Raw genomic sequence first — 16,731 nt, forward strand, 5'->3', positions numbered from 1 at the left:
GCTTAGTTTTTCAATCTTATTTACAATTGCCAAGTATAAACTTTATCTATTTTACTATTTCAAAAAAGCACCCCATTCACCTTAACCAGGAATCTATCACCAGTAAGAGAAAAACAGATTCATTCATCATTTCCTCCCCAATAACAGGCTGCTGATTCTCCACCACACACCCCAGTTAAAGTCAAATAATCATAAGTATCTTTAATACAATTAAAACTCTTAACTAAGTTTGTGTACTACTAGTTTATAAAGTCTTTGATCAAAGGTAATAGTATTAAATGTATTCAACAGTAACTAATGTAATGATTTCTTAATCACTAATACATTGCTTCCAATCAGAAATTCATGAAGGAATGACCTAGTTTGAGAAATAAGCTTCTTTTTAATAAGTCATACAGATCAATATTGGTATGCTTGACAGTACGCACAATTCCATTTTGTAGGATACAGATTTTGTTTGTGATAGTGATTTGCCTTACTTAATGACAGCATTTACTCTCAAAAGATATATTTATATATCTTTATCAATAAATGGGCTTTTCAGAAAATAATAATGACACACATAATATACAAAGATAGGCATGAGGAATGAAATGAAATAAATGAATGAACAATTCCAGAGTCATATGATTATTAAATCCTTGGCTTAGAACTGGTTTTCTTAATACGTAGATTTTAGTTATAAATGACTGAAATACTCCCTAAATGTAACTAATATTTTAGTTTCTAGTTTACAATTAGTCTTTCATCTAATCTCTATTATCTAGTCTTATATATGTCTAATATCTCTTACTGATTACAAATCTACAACTTAGTGCAATAAAATGTACATTATTAGAGCAAAACCATTATTTTAAAATCCCCTTTCCCAAGTATTTGCCTCTTTTTCTCATCCATGTCACTATCAGTGAAAATTTAAGTAATGGATTATTATCTTTAGCTAAGTGCTCTGGTATACCAAACATCAGCAGTGGCTAGCTAATATGATACTAAACAGCCAATGGAGCATAATCTATTCCTGTATCACAAACATATATGTACTCTATTTTCCTGATGTTTCCATGGAGCTTATAGAGGTAGAAGTAGTCTACTTCCCTAATAAACAGCTTCTTCAGAAATAGGGGGGGAAAAGGTGAAAAGTGACACATTTAATATAGTGAACCTGCTGTGTAATTGTTAAGACTGACTGTAAGTATAATTACTACTGAAGTTGTAAAAAAAAAAAGAAAAAAGAAAAATTCTTACATCTGTCCTACATGTCATTTCTGGTCTCAAAGCAACAGATACTTGTTTACTTGCCTCATGTTATTCATCATCACATTGTCTTTAGTCTTAGAGAACATCAGAAATTGATATATTAAAAACTAGCTCTCAGATTACTAAAGATCATATAACTTTCATTTCTAACAAATCAACATAAAAAATTACTAATAAAGATACTGCTTTTGCAGATGGACAATAATCTTCAACATAAAATGTTTCCATGATAACCTATGTAAATGTTCCCTTTTTCCTGACCAAAAAATAATGTAACTAAAATATCCATGTTACATTAATTATCATACTGATTTCCAAGTTCTGAATGATTCAAGATAGTGATACAAAAAAGAAATACCTTTGCTAAATATTTTCCTACTATATTCTTTCAAAATTCTAACAGTTAATTGATTTGATAGTTTCAATAGCTGCGTACCATATTTCCTAAATTTATAGCTGAGACAAGATTACAAAAACATCTAGAAAATGAAAAGTTTCAAAATGGTACAAAAATTATCTTTCAAGAGATTATCAAAGATGTCACAAAGAAGTCAATTAAAGGTTTTAGAAATGACAACACAATTCACCAAAATACTAACATATTGTAAAATGTGTGTATTTCCTCTAAAATATGTAAAACCTCTCTAAAACAGACTTAGATAAATTACTTAAAATCACTATTATGAAACACGAAGAGGACATTTTCTAAAACAAGCCCTCCACCTTTAAGAGAGCCACAAATTATAACTCAAGAAACATGGTTTCAAGTGTGGCCTCAATTCAATTTTCTTAAGTGTGATATCATAGTATCTGCTTAAGTTCAGTAAAGAATAATTTTACATAGTAAAATTCCAATACTTGGAAGTTATACAAGACAAAATTGTGCAAAATGGTTTTATTTTTGTAGGTTTTCATTGTGTGTGGCATGTTAAGATCACAAATATTAAGCTATTCGTAGTAAAATCCACTATTCACAAACAGAGCGGGTGCTGTTCCTCTGATTCTTCTCCATGTTTCCAGGCTCTAACATAGCAGACAATATTTGTTTCAATAATTTTAAGTAAAAATCTCTCCGAATTATTTCTGACTTCAAATACCCATTTTATCACCAAATCCTACTGTCTTGTTACCATTTCTCCCAAATGTGCATCTTCCTTTTCACTCCTTCAGCTATATCCTTATTCCTGACCCTACACTTTCCCCCCCTAAACTACTGTACTTCATTTTCATGAGATAGTTTGACAGTCTATTAATAGTCTTTAATTCCACTGCCAAAGTTATCTTCTCTCATTGACATTCTGCTTGTGCCACCTACCTATCCTACCTAGGCATTCCAGGGCCTTTGCATTACATTTTTATTCTGCTCAAGAGCCTCAACCTCAGCAACATATTCATTTATAAGGCTGCCACTGAACTGACTTTCAACTCCCCTTAAAAATGTCAGTTTCTTCTTACCACTGATAAACATAACAAATTCTCTCTTTAAGTAATCACATTTGCTCCTAATCCATCTGAATAACGAATACCTTTTACATTTAGTTTTCAATCACACAAGTAATTTATTTAGACAATTTCAGTACAGTAATTACATACAATGCTTATTTGTTTGCATATCAATGTCATCCCTATTGGACTGCAGAGACACAGATAAGGGCTGCACCTTTCAAAGCATTCTGTACAACAGCTATCTACTATGTCACTTGACTCAGGTAAGCTGATTCACTAAATAAAACTATCAGAGAAATCTTAAATAAACAATAAAAAAAAGTTTTTAAAAAAATCTCTATGATTTAACTTGAAAGCATTTATGACCTTTCATTTCCGTGGACAGTTGACACACTTTGGTTTCTATTAAGCTTTACTCTTACTACTCTATTAATTTTAAATTCTAAAGTGAGAGTTGAGGGCTGATATACAGTATACAATTTTACACCCCGCAAAAAGACTCTAAAAATCAGCAATGTCAACGCCAAGATTTTTGAGTTACAACTGAATCTTCACACAAAGCAAGAGCTTCAGCACCAAAAGAAGCGAACAGCGCATCTTCTAATAGTGGGGGTGGGGGTGGTTTCCCTTCCCTGCAACAGATTCAGACTAGTTTCACTATAGCTGCTGCTGCTAAGTCGCTTCAGTCGAGTCCGACTCTGTGCGACCCCATAGACAGCAGCCCACCAGGCTCCGCCGTCCCTGGGATTCTCCAGGCAAGAACACTGGAGTGGGTTGCCATTTCCTTCTACAATGCATGAAAGTGAAAAGTGAAAGTGAAGTCGCTTACTATCGCAGGGGCTTTCAATTAGGAAAATTCAATAAATTACCATTAACATCTGGAAACAGTATCAGAGAAAGACGACCCAGTTAGTTAAAAGAGAACAAGGGGTACCACGAATATCTTCATAAAACTCAGCAGCCAATTAAGCTTTGCATTCTTTATCTTATCAACAGATTTTTCTCTGCCTAATAAAAATAATAAAGCAAGTCCCATTCAATTTAGTCCCTTCTCGAGCACCGTCTCAACCTGTCAGAATTTGACAAGGGGGAAAAAAAAGACGTGTGTGTGTGTGGTGGGGCGGGGGGAAGGAGAGGGGGGAGAACACGAGGATTCCCGTCTACATCGCTTCTTTTTCCAAAATCAGTTAAGTCTTGGATTTCCTTCCCTCCGAACTAAGCTCTCAGGTTCCAAATATAGTTCTTTAACCCCCACCTCGCCACTCAATTACATAGAAACCTTACCAACTACAGAACCACAGCAGAAACCCCTACAAATCGGCTTGCTATTCATCTCAGAAGTCATGCCCTGCAGCAACTGCCTGTCGCCGAACTGAGGGATATTACCCAAATACAATGCAACGGAATCAGACATGCAGAGCACACACGGCTTCCGCGAGGGAGGGAAATGCGACCCGAGAAAAGTGCGCTCGTCACAAGCCTCTGGAGGGTGGGGGGAGGTCCCAGAAGGGAGGGGGACAGAAGAGCCCGAGTAGGGGAATCCTTCCCTCTCAAGTAGAAAGGCTGGATCCCCAGTCGCAGGCTACAGCCTTCCCTCTAAGAAAACGAAGAGGCGGGCAGAGGGCCCTCCACTTGGGAAGGCAGAATGCAAACACTTTCCGAGGTCCGGGTGGAAGCCGATCCCCACCTCCCGGGGTGGGGAACGAAGAGTGTCCCATGGGTGGCAAAGGGGATTCCCGGATCGCGAGGGGCAGCCTGAGACGGAGCAGAGTTTCGCCTAAAGAACACCCATGTCGTCTGTGGCTGGTGCCCCGCGAAAGCACTGCTAGAGCAGCGCGGGGCCGCCCAAGTAGGGGGAAGGGAAAAGAGGGAGGGGGTGGAAAAGGGATTTCCCCCCTCTCTGGGACAAGCAGTAGCCTAGGGAGAGCGCGGGCCAGCCGAGAGCGGCATGCTTCAGACTGCGGAGCCGAGATCCCGTCGCCTGCCAGGAGCCCCGCAGCGCCCGCCGCACCGGCCCCTCGGTCCCCAGGGGCCCAGGACTTCGGCTGCGAAGGCACTGGGGCCTGACATCCACGGGATCGGCCCAGCTCCCGGGGGACCCCGCGGGAACACCCCAACCTCCCAGCACCTCTCAGCGGTTGTAAAAACGTCCGCCCCCCGCCCCCCCGTCCCCTTCTTCTGCCTTCCCTTCTCCCGAGGCCGCAGAGAAGGGTCATCACAGGCAAGAAGCCTGAGGCAAGCCGGGGACAGCGGCCGCGACGGTCCTGGACCTCCTCCCCCGGTTACCTGTGAGGACTCCAACCCGGATTTGGTGGTCGTGGTTAGTAAGGATCATTCCCTCGGTCGCCATGTTTCCCAGCGCAGTCACCGCACTGACAGGAGCCGGGAGAAACCAGAGCCCGGAGCGCGCGGGCCGGGAGCGCGCTCGCTTTGGAGAGCGCGAGAGCGAGAGCGCCCGGAGAGCGCGAGCCGATCAGGGAAGGAGGGGGAGGCGGCCGAGTGCTCCGCGGCCTGCGCGAGTGAGAGGCCGGGCCCCGAGCGCGCGAGTCCGCGGGGGGATGGGGGGGCGGAGTCAGGGCGCGGGACCCCGACTTCGGGTCGCAGGCGAAGAGCTGCGGGTGGGGGACGCGGTGGCTACCCAGGGAGACCGCGCGGAGGCGTAGGAGCGAGGCGGAAGAAACTCGTGCCGCTCTGTAGAGCGCCAGACCCTGCGCGGCTAGCCGGCAGGAGACTGAAGGGAAAGGAGAGCACAAGCTCCCGAGATTGCGGGGGTGGACTCGGGCCAGGGGCGGAGCTACACCGCGAATCGTGGAACTCGTGGAGAGTGAGGGGAGGAGTGAGCGCTCGGTTGCGAAGTGCTGGGAGCGGGAAGGAGCCGGCCCAGCCCAACTGGACCGGGGAACGCTCCTGGGCGCGCGAGTAGCGCCGGATTGGCTAGGAGAACGCGGAGCGAGTGCGCGCGAGACACGAACGCAGGTTCCGCCGAGCCCCAGACAGAAGCAATCCCCTGCCGAGCCCGGCTCCTGGTCGTTTGTCAGCGACTCCGGCCGGCTTTTGGGGCTACCGAGCCCGCTTTCCCGAAGGAGAAAGAGAAAGGGCTCCAGGGAGCCTGGAAGTGCCTTAGAAAGCTGCGTGAGTGGCACAACCGCCAATTACTGTGACAGCCCGCGGTGAGCGAGGGAGGAGGTATCCTATCGTGCCTCATCTTCCCGCTTGCTTTTTTAGTCGACTCGACCTGCCGGAGGATTTCCCAACTCCAAGGCTGTTACCTACAGAAGGATCCTCACTAGCGAAGCTTAGGAGCCTGCGGCAGAGCCCCTTGAGAAAGAACAGGCTTCTGCTCCCCGCACTGTCCCATGGTTTTGTGGCTTCAGGCTTCTTCGCTAGAGGCTCTGCGTTTAGTTGAAAAACACCAATCTTAGACAATGAGATTAGAGAATGTTTTTCCCACCTGAGCTACAATCACAAAGCTGGAAATAGAACCCCGGTGGTGGCAATTTTCATTTCAGTATTTGTGGGATGTGAAATTACCATGAAAATGGGTTTTGTTGACACTTATCTTCATGTGTCTTTCATGAAGTGTTATTAATCACCTGTGGCTGTTTCACATCGGTTTCTTAGTTCTTTCTAGCCCTTTCAACTTCTGAATAAAACATGTACACCCGTGTATGTATAGTTTTTCTTCTCAACAATAGTAAAACTGGGAAGCATAAAAAATGAAATGTCCCCAAAAAGTATAATTATCATTTGTACACAATGAACATCTCAATTTGATGGTTATATGAGTTTTATTATGCCAACTAGAACGTGGGCTAATCTCTAACTGAAGATTCATATTACGTATTTCATTTTAAATAATGGGAGTACATAGGAGATGATGGGTGGAATTGAAGTAGAATAAAATTAATTAGCAAAATTACTTTTGAGTATGTAATGCTAGTATTTTTGACAGGATTTAAAAATGAAGCCAGATCATGATCCCACTTCCTATAATAATCTATCACCATAGAGCCTGGGAGCTTGTGGATTCTGAACCAGTTTAAATGAGAGGTATATATGGGAAGTATGTTTACTTTATTTCAAACAAAGATAAGCAAATGTTGGTTACTTTACCTTTCTATCTTTATTCCCTCTAAGGGCCCATAGTCTGAAATGATTTTAAAACGTCTTGTATTTATAGAGAAATTCTAATTCTGCCCACTATAGATTCTGTAACCTTAAATAAATTGGGGCCTTTTTCTACATCCTTTAAATAAATTGGTAGATAAGCACCCTTTCAATTTAGAGTATTCTATTATTATTCATGGAAAGAAGCTGGCAATTTTGTTTCACAAGTAACAGAAAACAAGAGACTCTAAGAGCAGTGATGGTGAAATTCATTAAAATTTAATTGGGAAGGGTGAAGATGAATTAAGCCTTTTAAAGTATATAGAGGTTTGTTTGTTAAAACTACTAAAATTGTTGAAAAGTAATGTTAAAATAAAACTGGACAATTATAACAGATGCTTGTCTTTCAACAATTTTCCTCAAGTGTATTCATCTCTGCTGAATTTAGGAATCTGTAAAAAAAATTTATGCACACAACAAAATTTACACAGGAAAAGTCCAGCGACTTTACTGTCTAATGTGATTTTTTTCTTTTACTGCTGGCCCATTCCAGTATTCTTGCCTGGAGAATCCCAGGGATGGCGGAGCCTGGTGGGCTTCCGTCTATGGGGTCGCACAGAGTCAAACACGACTGAAGCGACGTAGCAGCAGCAGCAGCACTGAATGAATATTGGGCATGCACATGCTTCTTAACTCCATGTGACATTTCTTTAGAATTCATCCTGGAATCAAGTTTACAACAAAGAAGGCTTTCTGGAAAGTAGAAAGAGAGTAGTATTTCCAAACCTTGATAAATGTCTTAGGAACATACAGGGGCAGGGGGTGGGAGAGAAGAGAAAGTAAAAAAGTTAAAGGTTTGTACCTAAAGAATTAGAAATGCCCAGGGATTTATTCTCTCCATTCCTGATATTTTAATAATGAAAATTAAGAGTTTACAATGAGAACATAAAAGATGGGTAAATATTTGGCTGTCGTAATGATTTTCATTATAAAAGTTATGAAAGTTTATCAGTAGCAATGAATTACTAAATGAAGAAAAGATGAGTTTTTCTAGTAATGGTGTATTTACATTTAGCCCTCCTAGGACTTTAGTTTTCCTCTGGTTAGTCACACTTTCAATGTAATAAGGCAAAAATTTACTGGCTTTTCTGGGGTTAGATTATCCTCATTAGCACTAGATGTAAACAGGAACAAATTTCAGTTCAGTTCAGTTCAGTCGCTCAGTCGTGTCCAACTCTGCGACCCCATGAATCGTAGCACGCCAGGCCTCCCTGTCCATCACCAGCTCCCAGAGTTCACTCAGACTCACGTCCATCAAGTCAGTGATGCCATCCAGCCATCTCATCCTCTGTCGTCCCCTTCTCCTCTTGCCCCCAATCCCTCCCAGCATCAGAGTCTTTTCCAATGAGTCAACTCTTCGCATGAGGTGGCCAAAGTACTGGAGTTTCAGCTTTAGCATCATTCCTTCCAAAGAAATTTAGTAATGGATTATTTAGTACCGGACTATTTAGTAATGGATTATGGATTAATGGAACAAATTTAGTAATGGATTATTTTTCTGCTAAGTCTTATTCTATTCTTGCCTCTTTCCAGATTGTCTAATAGCCACAACTGAGTGGATTACAAATGGGTGCAAGCAACATTTTGAATATACTTAATTCCACTGCTTTGTACACTTTAAAATGATTAAAATGGTAAATTTTGTTATGTGTTTTTAGCACAATTTTTTAAAAAGCATGAATGTAAGGTGAAACTCTGGTTCATTTTAACATAGTATTTTCCCCAAAGGAAGTGTGATGGAGTTCAAATGAATTTTTGACTGACTGAATTAGGCAATGTATTAGTTCCTAGGGCTGCCATAACTAAGTACCACAAACCCAGTGCCTTAAAACAACAGAAAGCTGTTCTCTTGTGGTTCTGGAGGCCAGAAATATAAAGTCAGGGTGTTGGCCAAGCCATGCTCCCTCTAAAGGCTCTAGAGAATTCTTCGCTTGCCTCTTTCTACTTTTCGGTGGTTACCTACAATCCTTGGCATTTCTTGGCTTATAGCTGGATCAGTCGGTCTTTGCCTTTGTCTTTGCATGGCCTTCTTCCCTATGTGTATTTTTATTTGCTCTTCTTATAAGGATACCACTCATTGGATTTAGGGCCCATATTAAATCCAGTATGACCTTATTTTAACTAATCACATCTCCAAAAACCCTATTTTCACACAGGTCACATTCCAAGGTTCTGTGTGGATGTGAAATTTGAGGGGACCACTGTTTAGTCTAGTACAGGCAGTGGTAAATTAAATTATTGTGTAATCCTAGAAATCAGAAATTCAGCCTATTAGAAAAGAACGTTCCAAAGTTTCTTTCAAACCTGAGACTTAGAAATTAGACACATTTTTAGAGAAAATACAGCTCTATAGAATAGAGAATAAAGGGGAAATTTTTAATATTTGACCTAAATAGCTTAATGCTTTTTCCCCAGAAGTAGTTTTCTAAATTAGGAATTTCCAAAGTCTAATGAAAAATTTATTCAGTCCTATGTGGCACAGTGGTAAAGAATCCACCTGCCAATGCAGAAGACGCTGTTTTGATCCATAGGTCAGGAATATCCCCTGGAGTAAAATGGCAACCCGCTCCAACATTCTTGCCTGGAAAATTCCATGGACAGAGGAGCCTGGTGGCCTACAGTCGATGCAGCTGTAAAGAGTTGGATACGACTGAGCACACACACACACTAATGAAACTGACATTTTGATTTCAGTTCTGGTGCCCTGGTTATCTTTTAGTGAAGTGAAGCTGAGAAACCTCAATTTCTCATGGAGTTTGATGACACTTATTTGGGAACAACTAGGACAGTGTTTTCCAAAGTCTGCCATGTTTATTAAATTGGAATCTTTCCTTCCTTGGGCTTCATATTATATTTCTGCTGCCCAGATGAATAATTTTGTGCCACAGTCCTTTGTACTTTTCCCCCACCTTACTCTCTTCCTCTGAGGTCCCTAACTGGGAATTCAAATGTATGAGAATGTTTTTGCTTGCAAGTGACTGACTGTAGTTTAAGCTAAAAAGCGTTGGCTCATGTGCTTAGGAAGTTCAGACATGCATTGGTTCTGTAGGTTATAATCTAGATCAGCAGTTGTTGACAATATCAGGGGACACCTAGAGATTCCAAGACCTTTTCAGAGGGTCTACAAAGTCAAAAGTATTTTCATACTAGTAGTAAGCCATTATGTGTCTTTCCCCTCTTTCTTTCTCACTAGATGCAGTAGAATGTTCCAGAGGTTACATGATGTGTAGTGACATCATCACTCTGATAGATAATGAACTATGTCTCTATATTCATATATGTTAAAATTTTAATATAGTAAATATCAGTAGGTATAACCTACTTAAACAGAAGCTCTTTGGAGTCCTCAATAATTTTTAAGAGTGTAAAGGGGTCCTGAGGTCAAGGTCTTAGAAACCACAGGTTTAGGTCATGGCTCCATCCCAAAACACTAAGGCAAAGGGAATAGCATTTTCTGATTAGTTGGGCCTCAGTAATGTACTAACCCACAGGGTCAGCATCAGTTGAACCGCTACCGAAAGGACTAAGATCAAGGGAGGATGGCTCTGGAAACCATACATTAGGTTAGTGCCTTGATAGGTTAGTTAGTCAGAAAGGACTTAAACTAAGATATCAGCTGAGAACATTATTTCTGGTGATAAAAACTTGAAAAGTTCTGTACTTCCATTTAAGTGTCTGAATTAGCAGAACTGTTGAGAAAGTAAATGCATAACCACACACTCACAAAACCTCTTATTGTTCTCTTTCATTACTATAGATTTTAATCTTTAATGAGGACTCTAATTTATACCTTTGATACAACCCACAATTCTACATGTTAATATTCAGAAGAGAGAAGCTCTTCCCTGTGTGTCCTACCAATTTACAAAAGTACAAGGTCACTACTTATTTACATGGCTGCTTACCTGATAAAAAGAGGAAACCAGAAACACGTTATTTCTAAAGAAAGCACTGGTTTTTCTGCCTCAATTCAAAGAAAGTGTAGATGAAAGGGGAGGAGGACAGTATTTGCTAGAAAAGGAAGGAATTATTAGATAAGGGAACAGAGAATGGGATTTGTTAAATGGAAAAGTAACATTAAGTGTCCAGAAACTATTTGATTTCATAGAAGGGCTCTATCTACAAGGCTTTCAGTTTTTAGGATCGGGTATACACAAGTACGACTTCACTTTCACTTTTCACTTTCATGCATTGGAGAAGGAAATGGCAACCCACTCCAGTGTTCTTGCCTGGAGAATCCCAGGGACGGGGGAGCCTGGTGGGCTGACGTCTATGGGGTCGCACAGAGTCGGACACGACTGAAGTGACTTAGCAGCAGCAGCAGCAGCATACACAAGTACACATTTCACATGCTAGCAAGGTAATGCTCAAAATCCTTTAAGATAGGCTTCAGTAGTACATGAACCAAGAAATCCCAGATGTACAAGGTGGATTTAGAAAAAGCTGAGGAACCAGAGATCAAATTGCCAACATCCCTTGGATCATAGAGAAAGCAAAGCAATCCCAGAAAAATATCTACTTCAGTTTCATTGACTATGCTAAAGACTTTGACTGTGTGGATCACAACAAACTGTGGAAAATTCTTAAAAAGATAGGAATACCAAACCACCTTATCTCCTGAGAAACCTGAAGGCAGGTCAAGAAGCAACAGTTAGAACTGGACATGTAGCAACGGACTGGTTCAAAATTGGGAAGGGAGTATGTCAAGGCTGTATATTGTCACCTTGCTTACTTAACTTTTATTCAGAGTACATCACGTAAAATGCCAGGCTGGATGAAGCACAAGCTGGAATCAAGATTGCCAGGGAAAATATCAACAACCTTAGATATGCAGATGATACCACTGTAATGGCAGAAAATGAAGAGGAATTAAAGAACCTCTCGATGAAGGTGAAAGAGGAGAGTGAAAAAGCTGGCTTAAAACTCAGCATTCCAAAAAGTGAATCATGGCAAACAGGTGGGAAAAAAGTGGAGACACTGACAGGTTTTCTTTTCTTGGGCTTCAAAATTACTGTGGATGATGACTGCAGCCATGAAATTAAAAGACACTTGCTCCTTGAAAGAAAAGTTGTAACAAACCTAGACAGCATATTAAAAAGCAGACACAACTTTGCCAACAAAGATCTGTAGAGTCAAAGTTATGGTTTTTCCAGTAGTCATGTATGGATGTGAGAGTTGGACCATAAAGAAGGCTGAGTGCTGAAGAACTGATGCTTTCAAACTGCGGTGCTGGAGGAGACTCTTGAGAGTCCCTTGGGAAGCAAGGAGATCAAACCAATCAATCCTAAAGGAAATCAGTCCTGAATATTCATTAGAAGGACTAGTGCTGAAGCTGAAGCTCCAATTCTTTGGTCACCTGATGTGAAGAGTCGACTCATTGGAAAAGACCCTGATGCTGGGAAAGATTGAGAGCAGGAAGAGAAGGAGGTGACAGAGAATAAGATGGTTGGATGGCATCACTCATTCAATGGACATGAGTTTGAGCAAACTCAGAGACAGTGAAGGACAGAGAAGATTGGCATGCTGCAGTCCATGGGTTAGCAAAGAGCCAGACGTGACTTAGTGACTGAACAACAATAATACATAAGTAAAGAAAAAAGTAGTTCCAAAGCTAACCACCAACATGGATTGAGTTTAAGTGAGCTTAAAAAAAAAATGTATCATGAATTTCTTAAATTATTATTAATTGGTTTCAATGTAATCAGAGCCCAACTGCCCTAGGAAAATAGTTTTGTCTCTATAAAGCAACAAAAAATAATTTTGTTAACCTAAGAAACCTCATTTTCTCCCGAGCTGAGTAATAATTGAAGGAAATATGGTTGATAGGAATCTTTGTACAGTATTTTAGCTTAAAATGAACCTTAAGTAGAATTTGAAATGTTAGCAAGCATAAATGAATTGGTGAAGGAAGCAGAAATGATGGATTTTTCAGTTGTCCTGAAAAATCTCATTTTACCATGTAATAATTACATTTCATATTTATCTGCCTGTGTATCTCCTGCTGTGGGATTGATTGGGTGCAGAGCAAGTATCGCTTTTCAACACAGAATCTTGTTTTCTTCCCATTTCCTAATATTTGATGACTAAATACAGAACCCATGAAGCAGTAGGGACTTGGAATTGCTAGCAATGCAGGCTCCTCCCAAGGTACCAGTGGGGCTGTTAGAAATTTGCCTTGGCTTGTAACAGCTTGCAGAAGCCTCTGTCTGTAAAAGGAGACACCACCCACGTGGCCAGAGTTCACACAAACAATGCTAAAACTGAATTTTTCTGCCTGGATCTAATAGTGTATGGTGAAATGTTGCATACTGTCACTTACCCTCTTTGGTGACTGCACTTTTGGACTAAAGATGAAAATTGCAGACTGTTGTCGATCTTATTTCATTTAGGAAAGAAGTGTGACAAACATTACTAATCACTTTGTGGTCATTGCAAATAGGAAACTTTTGAGGGTGAAATGTTAGCAAATATTCTTTGAATAGCTAGATTGTCAAGGTATAAGAAATGAGATAAGCCACAAAAATAGTACTACCCAAGATTATGGTTATTAAACATTTTGCTGATGGGGATAGAGTTTTCCTCAGTTGAACTTAAAATGGAAACATATCTCCTAAGTACAGTCAAGAGTATCAGGGGTTTTATTCTCTGAGAAGCATAACTGGAATATTATGAATATAAATAAAAGTGTTAAAGTTTCAGTGCCATCAATATTTTCTGATTACTAATTCAGTTTCCCTAAACAATTTGATTCGGAGATGGGAATGCCCTAAATGCAGGCATATTTCAACCATACTGGGAGGTATAGCCCTCTTTGTGATTTAAACTAGTGAAAGTCTCTCAGTTTTGTCAGACCCTTTGTGACCCCATGGACTGTAGCCCACTATAGTACTCCAGGCTCTTCTGTCCATGGAATTCTCCAGGCAAGAATACTGGAGTGGGTAGCCATTCCCTTTCCAGGGGATCTTCCCAACTCAGGGATCAAACCTGGGTCTCCTGCATTGCAAGCAGATTCTTTATCATCTGAGCCACCATGAATGTCCAGTATTGGATTTATCAATGTTTTTCTTGGGATGTTGGGTATCTTGAATGAGTCTTTGATCTGTTGGGTAAGTTGACCAAATAAATTTGCACCCACAAAGCTGAGATCCATATTTTGAACTTATCAGAATGCAAATACCCAGGCATAGCCAGCCAATCTAATTGATAACACTGCACTGCCATACGAGTGAAAGTCAAAATCAAATGTGAAGTCTTGAAGACAGTAGAAAAAAAGGCTGTAACGTTTCAGTTCTGAGTTTTGAAGAAACTGAAAGATTTGGAGCATTTGAGGTGAAAGCGATAAGCCTAATGATACAATTTCAATAGTTTAGAGATGGCAAATGGTTCATTTGTTAAGAAGTTATACATCTCTGTTAGCAAGTGAATTGTTTATTTCATGCTTTGGTTAACAGGAAAAAAAAGGTGGGTGCGGGGGGAAGGTCATATACTCATCCAAACTCATTTCATGGTAAAAACAAACAGACAAAAACATGATTTTAAAACATTTGAATGGTGTTCTTTTAATTCAACTTTTAAAATGGGAATCTAAGACCTTGAGATTAAATGACTTATCAAAGGTACTCAGTGGTTCAGTCAGATTTTATATTCCTGATTTTTGTTCTTATTGCTCTGTGTTACCCAATTGGCTTAGAAAATCTTTCAGGACTGCTAAAGTACAGAGGGTCCAAATGAGAAGAGAGGTGGCTTTCTTGAAACGGAATGTAGATTATATACTCAGCTAACTCAGTTGACAGAAAAAGTGAAAGTGAAAGTCGCTCAGTTGTGTCCAACCGTTTGCAACCCCATGGACTGTATAGACCCTATGGACTGTAAAGGTGATTTACTAGCTGAGCCATGAGGAGTACTAGAGTGGGTAGCCTATCCCTTTCTCCAGAGGATCTTCCGGACCCAGGAGTTGAATCGGGGTTTCCTGCATTGCAAGAGGATTCTTCACCAATTGAGCTATCTGGGCTTCCTTTGTGGCTCAGCTGGTAAAGAACCCACCTGCAATGCAGGAGACCTAAGTTTGATCCCTGGGTCGGGAAGATCCCCTGGAGAAGGGAAAAGCTACCCACTCCATTATTCTGGCCTGGAGAATTCCATGGGGTTGCAAAGAGTCGGACAGAACTGAGCGACTTTCACTTTCAGTTGATAGAACTGAAGAGCCTTTTATTTTTGTGGTCAAGAGAGGAAAGATATGAGTTAAGTTGGAATGTGAATTGGCAGTAATAATACCAGGCTCTGGTAATTAGCTTAACTGTTAATAGCCTCAATTAACCGTGGGCCTTGGACACTCTTTCAACATATCTGAACTTCAGTATCTTCTGAAAAGTGATGGAGATTTATATTTCTTTTATTCTTTGTGAATATGCAGTCCATATTCACATAGGACTGCAGTTCCTATGCAGTCCATATTCACACAGGACTGCAGTTCCTATGCAGTCCATGGAATTCTCCAGGCCAGAATACTGTAGTGGGTAGCCTTTCCCTTCTCTGGGGAATCTTCCCAACCCAGGTCTCCTGCATTGTAGGTGGATTCTTTACCAGCTGAGCCACAAGGGAAGACCAAGAATACCGGAATGGGTAGCCTATCCCTTCTCCAGCAGATCTTCCTGATCCGGGAATGGAACCAGGGTCTCCTGCATTGCAGGTGGATTCTTTACCAACCGAGTTATCAGGGAAGCCCATACTTATTTTAGGTTCCATCTAATGCCCAAATTCTATGATTTTGTGAAAAGTTTTCCAGTTGGAAAACAGATTTTTTAAAAATCCACCTTTTGAAGCGATCTTTAAAAATTTAAATTGACCTTGGGAGAGGGAAGATTTTTAGTTGGTTGGCTTACTTTACTCATTATACCTTATGAGGATTCCTACAGGTCATGAAGTGTTTTGTAACAGGTCAACTTTCTTCGTACTGACATGAGATAGGAAATTAATGACAATTTAATTAAAGAAAAGATCTGAAGATCTCAGGGACTACAGTATGATCCACTGGTATTATACTGACACACAGAGTGTCAAGAGACCTGGGACTTTACAATTAACTTTCTGTGGTCTTTTACAATATCTGAGGCTCTATCAAATCCCAGGTACTGTTATGTGATCAAAATGAAAAGATGAAGAAGACATAGTCCAGGGCCTCAAAGAGCTCACAATTTAGTTAGGGAAATCAATGGCTAGGTAAACAAATAATTGCAACATAGTTTGGTAAGTGCTATTATAGAGGTAAGACAGCCTGAACCATAATTCTCAAACCTGACTGCACCTCAGAATTTCCTAGGGAGCTTTTAAAAAATGCAGATGCTTTTTTGCCCTCCCTCTCAGAGATCATAATTTAAATGACCTGGAGAGGGGCTTGGTGAATTGGTGTTTTTAAAAGCTCCCAAGGATCTTCTGAAACACAACTAGGACTGAGAATTACTGGGATAGGACAAGGGTACCAAACTTGGCCCTTAGGAACAGTAGGCAATGGTCAAGCAGACAAGAAGAGAAGACTCTTTCAGGCAGAGGAACAATTTTGTGCAGAGGCATAGAGATAATAGAACTCATGGAGCATCAGGGGAACTGCAACCTGTTTTGTATAGCTCAGTGTAGATGTATCAGGGCAGAGGGTTACAGTAGAAGAAGAGGCTGGGGATGTAGGTAGAAGGTAGATCATTGTGTGGTTTGTGAGGGAGTTTTGAACTTTACACTAATGTCAAGGGGAAATCCGCAGAAGGCAATGGCACCCCACTCCAGTACTCTGGCTTGGAAAATCCCATGGATGGAGGAGCCCGGTGGGCTGCAGTCCATGGGTCGCTAAGAGTCGGACATGACTGAGCG

General features: G+C 40.9%; 1 protein-coding gene and 1 long non-coding RNA gene across 14 annotated transcripts in view; one reads left to right on the forward strand and one right to left on the reverse strand.

The window, feature by feature from the left end:
- GPHN (gephyrin) overlaps positions 1-5,469 on the reverse strand; it is a 524,697-nt gene extending 519,228 nt beyond the window's left edge. For 4 of the 13 annotated variants that reach the window (XM_044924833.2, XM_044924837.2, XM_025295337.3 and 1 more), the window contains exon 1: positions 4,990-5,456. In XM_044924833.2, the coding sequence (XP_044780768.1) occupies positions 4,990-5,053 (64 nt within the window). In that variant the 5' untranslated portion in view covers positions 5,054-5,456. Of the gene's footprint in view, positions 1-4,989 lie in introns of all 13 variants that reach the window. The other 9 variants (XM_044924838.2, XM_025295335.3, XM_025295341.3 and 6 more) reach the window with 7 other exon arrangements.
- Positions 5,470-5,610: 141 nt separating this feature from the next.
- LOC123327993 lies at positions 5,611-7,193 on the forward strand. The gene is made up of 2 exons (XR_006542665.1): positions 5,611-5,835; positions 5,929-7,193. It is a non-coding gene; the product is annotated as an uncharacterized LOC123327993 (long non-coding RNA).
- Positions 7,194-16,731: the final 9,538 nt, after the last annotated feature.

This window comes from Bubalus bubalis, chromosome 11 (genome assembly GCF_019923935.1).
Source record: "Bubalus bubalis isolate 160015118507 breed Murrah chromosome 11, NDDB_SH_1, whole genome shotgun sequence".
NCBI classification, from domain to species: Eukaryota; Metazoa; Chordata; class Mammalia; order Artiodactyla; family Bovidae; genus Bubalus; species Bubalus bubalis.